At 37.0% G+C, this 9,298-nt stretch overlaps 1 protein-coding gene across 1 annotated transcript; it reads left to right on the plus strand.

Moving 5' to 3' along the window:
• The first annotated feature begins 3,738 nt into the window (after window positions 1-3,738).
• LOC105265858 (uncharacterized) lies at window positions 3,739-8,351 on the plus strand. Its single transcript, XM_011303628.1, has 2 exons — window positions 3,739-3,815; window positions 4,220-8,351. The coding sequence occupies exons 1-2, from the start codon at window positions 3,762-3,764 to the stop codon at window positions 4,487-4,489; spliced, it is 324 nt and encodes a 107-aa protein (XP_011301930.1). The 5' UTR covers window positions 3,739-3,761; the 3' UTR covers window positions 4,490-8,351.
• Window positions 8,352-9,298: the final 947 nt, after the last annotated feature.

A 9,298-nucleotide genomic window follows, 5' to 3' on the forward strand; every position in this document is an offset into this window, starting at 1 on the left:
AATTTATTAACAATAATTTCACGGGGAAAATGTGCGGGAAATATATGTGTGTTCATATATATTTGGCATATATGTGTGTATAATTGATATATGTTGTGATGAATATGGTGGGATGTAGGGAATATTGTTGAAAAATATGATACGATTTCAGGTACATATGTGGTATATAACAGATTAAAAATGCAATTACCAGTTGTTTTATTGGGGATTTGAGGAAATTTGGGGCTCGAGTCCTCAGGGAAATTAAGAATAGATGAATTTAGAACGGATGAACGGGCAATGTCGATGATTTATTCAACAAGTTGTTTGAAAATTTAGCAAAGTATCGAATTGACGAAATTTAATCGCCTGTGGCGTCGGTGGGGTGAGAACTTTCCGCTGGCCTTTCTCGAATGACGGCTATTGTTACTAACTTGTCTAATTAATACTTCGCTACAGGTCTTGGGAGAAACTCGAAGAAGAGTGGTTTAATAAAACATAATCAAGAGGAGTGAAACGAAACAATGGCTGCGATAAGGGAAAATAAAATTTACGCTTCTACATCTGCTCTGGGGATTTATCGAGGCTGTTCTAGATAATGGAATGTAAGTTTAAGGAAAAGAGTGATGGAAGGGTGTAAAGACGAGCTCAATTACATTGTTCGAGGTGCAATGGAACAAACAATGAGGTGTGAAGATAATTATCGTGATGGTTTGATGATATTTTTTATGCTTCAAGTACTGCAGTTGTTAAATTTTTTACAAGCACCTTGGAAATGGTAACGATATTTGTGCCAGTTACTTCCCCTGAGAAAAAGTCATTCCAAATTGTCCGAAGTTTGTTTAATTTTCACAGCAACCACTGCAACCTAATAACGAATGCTGTAGCACGGAAAAACAACAGATTCAAGAGTTTCTTTATCGGTGGTAATCTTAACTATTATTCACTTTTAATATTTATCAGATTGCAGGATTTTACTTGAATTTCTTTAAATAATGAAAATGATTTCATCGGATATTCGGAGAAATTATCATGATTTCTGTGTAATTACTTCGAGCGGATAAATGTTACGTGAATTGACAGTAATAAAAAATTAAAAAGCTTCAACAATTTGTTGCTTATTAGAATGAGGAAAAATAGGGGGAAATTGGGGATTATGGGGGAAAATGAATAGTAAATTTTAAATTTATGTATATTTTGGGATTATAACGCATTTAATAGTGGATGAAATGACTTTGAGGGTGCGTTATATGAAAAGTTGTGGCGCGTGCGGTGCGAGGGCAGTTACAACCATCCGGTACCTACTTATTATACTATATATGAGTTTGGCTGGAATAATGCACGTCAGGCCTTAATCCAGCTGGGATTCACCAGCCACGTGACAGACATACATTTGCCAAATTGCAAATGATGCTAATGGAAAGATTGGGATGAAATTGGGGCCACTGCACTGGAAAGTCACATGAGAAAGTTGCCGAAGCAGATACCAACAATTTCCACGGGTCAAACAACTCGGCATCCTAACTCCGATCATTGGTGTACGTGACAGCATCCGCGCACTTTCCATATGGATTTACCCATCGACCTAACGCCGTCTCAAATGCCTTATGTCGGGGGTTGCAAGTGTCTGGAACATGTCACTTTGCAGGGGGTGTTAATTATATTCCAGTTGGAATTTTCTTTATGTCAAACTTGAGTTGAATTTTTTTTTTTTCCCATTGGTGCTTTGGACTCTGAGTCAAAGTGGCGAACAATTTGTTGTCAAATTATAGCTCAAAGATCCGAATATAAAGAGGAGAAACGGAATTGATCTCGAAATATCTCGAAATATCTCGAAACATCTCGAAATATCTCTAAATATCTCGAATGAGCGTGAGGCAAGATCCGTAAGACTTTTCCCGGAAAGATGGGGAAAACCTCATCTTTCGCTCAAACTTTCGCAAATATCGACTTAAATTCCTGTTAATTCAATAGACCAAACAATGCTCATCCGCGATTTTCACAGGATAACATCTTCTGCGTGTACGAATACGTGTGGAAAGCCGAGTCATTGGTTGGTGGTGTGAGGATGAGGCAGGGATATAAATTAACGTCTATGAATTCCGGTTGGTTGGGTTTTCCCGCACGAGCGAAAATACACACACCGTACTCAAACCTCGCCTGGCCAAAGGGAAGGATTAATACCAAACGGGTTAAAGGGTGCAAACCTGAGGATTGCACTATCATTCCACAATATCTCTGGATGCATCGTGGAAAAGTCGTCGGAAGATGATGCACGATGTTCGCTGGTGTGACAGTTGCATCCGGTGTTGGCGAAGTTGCTGTCTCGTAATTTTGGCTCGAGTCTAGGGTCCCCCCTTAATTCCACCCACAACCCAATACTTTTTCATGATATGTCGGTAATAATACTTGCCCAGAGACGCATGCATATATTTTAATGCACTGGGGTATTTCAAATTTTCAAGGGTTTTCCCATGATTTTACATTTTATTTGAATTTATCGTTGACTCCTGCGATGTTTTTAGTGATAAAAAATATTTTATGCACGTGGAGAAGGAAGACTGTTGTTTATTCAAGTGTCCGCGAGATCTTGGGTAAAATTATTGAGATCGTAAGCTTTCGAAATTATGAGCTGTTCTTTTTCATTTTTTATTTATGACAGAAAGGAATTTTTACATATTATCAAAAATCTCGGATAGAAAAGCATTTTAATCGCTGGAGCGAGTCCCTTAATTTATTTAGACATTCATTAATTCAAATTCTGATATGCAATATTGAATCTCCAAAAATGTGACATTGAATAGTTTAATGTAGAGATGAATTTCGAAATTAAGTGGGTGATATAAATAAATTTAGTGATTAGTAGATTTGAAAAACAATTGAAATGAATATCTTACCGCGTAGTCAATCCTAATTACACTTACCTTAAGCAAAGATTCGAGGAATACTACACCGATAATAATCCCAAGAACGAAGGCCTTGGGGGCAGTAATAATAACATCTCATTAACTTGAGTTCCATAAAATCCCTCTTTTCCAATAAAAAAAACACAAGCTTCCGGCGTGTGCAAGAAGACCTGCCTTTGCAATTGTGCGCAGGAAAATTATCAACAAATCATTTTTTCCATAACAATTCCCCTCTCCGCATCGGTGATTCTGAAAAAAAAGAGACTGTCCTTGAATAATTTTAATACATCATTCCAATAACTACAATCCCCTACACTGTTACAAATTTCTGGAAATTTCCGTTAAATCGTCATTAAAAAATTCAAAAAAGTGTAAGTTTCAAAAAATGTGCGCAGGAAAATATAAAGTAAAAATTCTGATTCAATTCAGAAAATCTGCAATAGAATTGACGCGGGGAATAAGGAAATTAGGGAATTAAGAGATTTGAAAGAAACGAGTGAATTGCTTTTATGATCTCAATTACCGGGAGAATGATGGAATGATTCGCAGGTTTTTAATTGAATGTTTCTGAGTATTCAGTTATTATATATGCAAATTATCTGAATATGGGGGCATAATTATCCTGAATAATTCAACGATTGTCACTTCTGATGTTACAACTCCATCCTTCGATGTACTCTATCCTATTGTACTCCTGATGTGGCCACAATTTGCCTTCACATGACAATTGCGTGCGCTCCATCCGGCTTCAGACTCCACAATGAATACGATTATCTGGATAAGCTGTGATTAATGCTACCGACGGTATCAGGGACACAAACTATGTCAGAATTATGAACCCCAGCTGGACACCAGTGTATCGCTGATACTCGAGTCATGAAGATGTATATGACAATAGTTTTTCTCGTTGCATCCACTGTCCTAGTGCAGGTGTGTTTATAAATTCATATCACTCTGCTTAATTTTATTTATTACTCCTGTTGTTAATAAAATTCATTATTCTCACTTTGTAAATCCATTTGGGGCTCGTTGTCAGTTTGACTTCAATAACTCGATTAACCAACCCAGGTTGAGTTGTACTGAGAGAAAAATAACTGAAATGCCCAGTAAATGATAATTTATTATTTTTATTCCATAATCGGTATCATAGATCATTATTTGAGTTTATTAATCATGAAGATTACGTTGGAAATTATTTAGATATAATTGACGGAGGAATTATTGGAGTAAGAATTTTGTTTGTGGAATAATGGATGACAAGTGATTTTGCAAGAGTATTTTTTGAGCACTTGAGTTGGTGAAGTATTGAATTTAAAATAGTGTTGGATGCATAGGGGATTCCCGTGCCGGATAAGACCTTCCAGGAAAGGGCTCAGGAGGCTTTGGATAGTGTGAAGGAAAAAGCAGGAGAAGCCTGGGACTACGCTCAGGATGTGGCAAATAGAGCTGTGGAGTCAGCAAAGTCAACGGTTCAGGAGGCATTGGGAACAGCTCAGGAGACTTCCAAACAGGGACTTGCCAATGGACAAGACTTGGTCGAGCAAGCCAAACATTATATGCAGAATATCACGATGGGTTCCATATTCGATGATATATACCCTTGATAATTTATCACTGAATTTCGCGATAATTTCGATGGGAACAGAAAGATTTGAATTTGTTTCTTAATTCTTGGAATTCCAATGAAATTCGTTGAATTCTAAGATTTTTTTTGGAAAAGTGTAACGATGGTACCGATTGTAATTAAATTATTTTTCTCATAGTTTTATGATCAGCTGTTGTTGAAATTGTCTTTTCATACAAGTAAGTAAAGAATGACAGATTTTCAAAAGACTTGCAGCATTTTTTTTTAAAAACGAAGTAGTTTGCAAGTGAAAAAAATATAAAAAGTCGAAATAAATTGATAAATCCGATAATTCCTCAATCTATTCGAATTTTCCACGAATCGTGAGTGATTCCCGTATTTAGCCTGTCCAAAAAATGTGAGAATTGTCGAATTTGGGCGCTATAGCAGCCTCTCTAAAACCTCGTCGGCAATGATTCTTCCCACAAAAATAAAAACGAACGAAAAATGGAATTTGAATTGTACCCCAGCGTTTCAGCCAGCGCCCCATATCAAAGGGCTGTAAAATATAATTGGCGCAATTAAGCGTATAGTGACCCTCTTGTAGATTAAAGAGTCCGTGTAATATGGACAGGTGTACATGATGTGAGCAAAAGTCTCTCGACGACAAATTTCTCGGGGGTTTGGGTGAGGGTGTGGAAGGGTGTGTACTTGAAGCCGGTGGCTATTAAGTCTGGGGTTGAGAAGGGACGTAGACGCGACACCGGCTCCAGTGGTATGAGGGACTTGTGCGCAAGTTGAAGCCATGGGGTAAAAAGCCCTTCGAAATATACCTATATAGGTGTTTCGTTTGCTAGGTAACTGTGGTATGGGCTTGTGCCTGCAAAGCGCAGTCTCGTTAAAAATGTACGCGTGACAAGCTCCTTTACTGGGCGCGATTCAAGCGCGTGCACTGCTTTATACTTGAAACTCGTTAGTAATTGAATACCGCAGCAGGTCTCCAGTGTATGTAGGTGTGCGCCCGAGACAATATCCCTGTGTCGCTAACCCATGCAAAATGAAACGTGATACATTTCATTTTTTTCATCCCTTTTTCTCCCTCTGCAACTTAAAAAAAAAATATTCAAAAAAAGTAACTCGTCTTTTGTACTCGGGGTGGAATTGTTGGGATTCTGCCCATTTGTTGGAGCATTTAACGTAATAATACGTGGTTAGCTTTTTCTTACCAAAATAAATCATTTTCACCGCGGATACTACTAGAGATTTCCCGGAAAATCGGGGACTTGATCACGGTTTTGCGTTTTTTAAAAATAATGGTAAAACTCAGAGAAATAGCGAAATTGTTATTAAAATCACATTTTCAGAGTGAATTGAGAGCCTCAAATAGGTCTTCACAAAAATTTCCCTATCTCGCTCGAGTCCTGAGATAGTCCTCGACTCCTCGAGAACTCACCCTTTCGCACTTTGCCCCTGATATATTCCTCAAAATAGATTTTCCCTTGGTGTCACTGTGTCTCCGACGGAGAAGACGAATTGGCCCTTTGTCTTCCATCTTTTGCTCTATTTCCACCAAGAATTCCAGTAAGAACCGAAGCTATCGATCAGTTTCACTCCGATTTTTACGTAATTTCCACTTCAATTTGTCCCTCACGTATCTGCGATCTCCCCTTTGTTTCCACTCCTATTTTATTTCTCAACCCGAAGAACAACAAGTCCATCACAACGGGAATAGTAAAAAAAAAAAGTGGTAGAGACAACGCCTATTTTAAAAACGCAATCACTCACGATATTACTGTCTAGGAATAGGTGTATTTTATGGGAGTAAAAAAGGATGAACGGCGTGGGTTAGGATTCATAATTTTATGGCAATTTTCCAGAGTCATATATTTTTCGATGAGTCACGATATATATCAGTCTCGGTGTAAGCCCGGAACGGGAAACCGTCAATCGTATGGGCGAGGTACTAACATATTGCTGGGTACCTATATACCTGCGAGCTATCGCATGAATAAAAAAATCGTAAATAATCGAACGGCTTCATCTGTAATTTCTCCAGAGGACCGTCGATACGTTGATCTTTCATATCTTCATGGGAGAATGAAATAATCCTTTCCTTCAGATATTTTTTGAAATACCTATAAGCTTATTACCAACACAGGAGTAAACTCTTTGAAGACTGACAAATTATTCCACTTCGTAAACAGCTCGAAGAGTTTTAAATATCCGAAACAGAATATAAAGAGGGAATTTAAGAGTTCCCTTTGATTGCAGAAATTCTCCGTTGAAATGTTCTCACTTCTTTTTTCCGTTTCGGAGTCGATTCAGATACAATTTTCCGTTTTCAAGTTGATTTAGGGGAAAATGCGTTTTTAATTTTTAGTAGTACAATTTTTTTTTTTAAACAATCCGGCATTCCCTTTCCTTCTGCAACAAAATCAAATTTGAGGTTTTTAAATCTAAAGAAGCAATAGAAATATAGAGAACACTGGAGGATAAGTCATGAAGCTCAAAATAATTAGTTAATGGTCAGAAATTTATTTAGCGCGCGTCGTATCGGCTCTAACTTCAAGCGTTTCATTGACCAATCAGAATCGAGAATTACTGCGCAGGCAATTTCAAGTGATTCCACTCTGAAGCAACTTCACATTCTACATCATCTTTTACGGACGGTATTTTTTTAGAGTACTCGTGCAATCACGGAGTTATTCGAATACATTCCACGGAGTTTTTATTTCTCTGAGTTTGATGGTTATGTGTCGTTCGATTGAGAGACATTTTGATAGCACAGCAACGAGAATAAACACGTGGGTGTGGACTCTCGCTGGTGTTATAAAGCCAGTAACGTATTTGTGGGTGGGATCTATAATTCATGTAATCAATTGGTCGGAGGCTGGGGACTGTAACTTTAACCGGAAAATACGCTTTTACGAGTGTCGAGAACCACTGGAGTTTCATTCAGAAAGGGAATGTCTGCGGCAAGTGGTAGGATACTGTGTAATTGAAACGTTAATCCGTGTGCCAATGAATTAATTCCACTTCACAGGTCAAATGTGGAATATTGCCGGTAAAAATGAAAATTTATGTAAAAACTCAAGAACAATATCTGTTTAATCTCATGTTATTTTTCAAATTATGAAAAATGAATTCATACCGGAGTGGAAATTTTTTCGTGGATAGTATGAAAAGTTTAATGAATGGGTGAGCTCGAATATTCGACTTCATTTTGGTAATTCGTCGACGGAATGGTGACGGATGAGTATTTTATGTGACCTGAATGTGAATGAGAGCTTTTAATCCGCAGTAATCTAATTGTAATCATGTGTTAATCGAATTTAATATTCGAAAAACATTGGATAGTGAAAATGTCACAACTGCTCTTTTCGTTTTTAGTATTACATCCAAGCTTTCGATTTCCTCTCATTTTTCTATTTTTTATTGACAAGAAGAACAGAATGAATTGATTTTTTGAGAGATCGAATAAAAATACAAAAATGGAAATGGAGGAATGTTATCAAATATTCAACTCCATTTTGTATATTCGTTGATGAAAAAGTGATGAATGAAATTTGGGTGTTCCCGGAAAGTGTACAGAACCTTTTAATCCATAAAACAAAAAAAAAGGTGAAACGATTTAAAGTATGAAAAAACAATGAAGAAACAGCTTTTATTGTAAAAAAAGAGGAGCTTTAAATTTTAATGAGAGAATTCACCTCCCACCTCCTCAACTCCTGACATTTTTATTCTTTTTGCAAGAAGAAAAACAATGAATTTAACACCGAAAAATGTAAATGGACGACTGCATTCAAATGGTCAACTCCACTTTGCAAATTCGTTCATAAAAAAATGATGAATGAGACTTCGAAGTCACCGGAAAGTGAATAAAACCTTTTAATCCATAACAATCCAGGTGTAATCGTTGGCTAACCCAATTGTATAATTAAAAAAAAAATAATGTATGAAAAAACAATGAAGAGATTGCTTTTTTTTTGCAAAAAAAGAGGAACTTTATGCTTTTAATATGAGAATGGATCTCATTCTGAATGCCAACGAGCTCAAGCGCGAAATGCCTATTGACGAAAAAATTCAGTATTTGGAAAAAATAAATGCAAATTCAAAAATAAATGGCATCGACTGGTGCATTGCAGTGGTTGACTAGACGGATAATCAATATACACAAGGCGTCAACTATACGACGATGCGCGACGTGAATTTACAATAGTTTATGGCACTGGGCTTTTCTGTCAGTTTTGCGTAATTGACCTATTTTGGAGGGGATGCTGATGATATTGATGAGTGATGAGGAGCCTCCAGGGCACGTAGCCAGGGAAATCAGCTGATGACTGTACCATCTTTCCTGAATATTTCAGGCGGCGACAGGAAATGGAAAATCGACGGAATGCGCTGACATTTCAATAGTTTCGACGTCGATACCTCTTTTAATGGACGGCATTCAAATCACTTGGGGCTATTTTGAGGTTTCAATCGAGCGATCGAGACAAAGTTTCTGCAGGCAGATTGAATAAGTACAAAAATTACCTCGAACGTTAGGTTGTTAGGAAAATTAGGTCGTTAGGAAATTAGGGAAAGAAATTGTTTAGTTTTCTTGCGTAATAGGAAGAATTAGGAGATATGATCGAAATAATTATCTGAGACATGGAAATACGAATGTATTCGAATGAAATTCGAATTCATATTCATATTTTTCTATGAAAAAATTATGAATAAAAAATATTTCATCACGCATGGTAATGAAAATGAATTTACATAGGAAACGGTGTAAATTGTTTGCCTAAAAAATGATTCTTGGCAGAGATTTCATCTAAATAATCTGAGGATTTATGTAGAAGAA

This window comes from Fopius arisanus, unplaced genomic scaffold (genome assembly GCF_000806365.1).
Source record: "Fopius arisanus strain USDA-PBARC FA_bdor unplaced genomic scaffold, ASM80636v1 scaffold00032, whole genome shotgun sequence".
In the NCBI taxonomy this organism is placed as follows: domain Eukaryota; kingdom Metazoa; phylum Arthropoda; class Insecta; order Hymenoptera; family Braconidae; genus Fopius; species Fopius arisanus.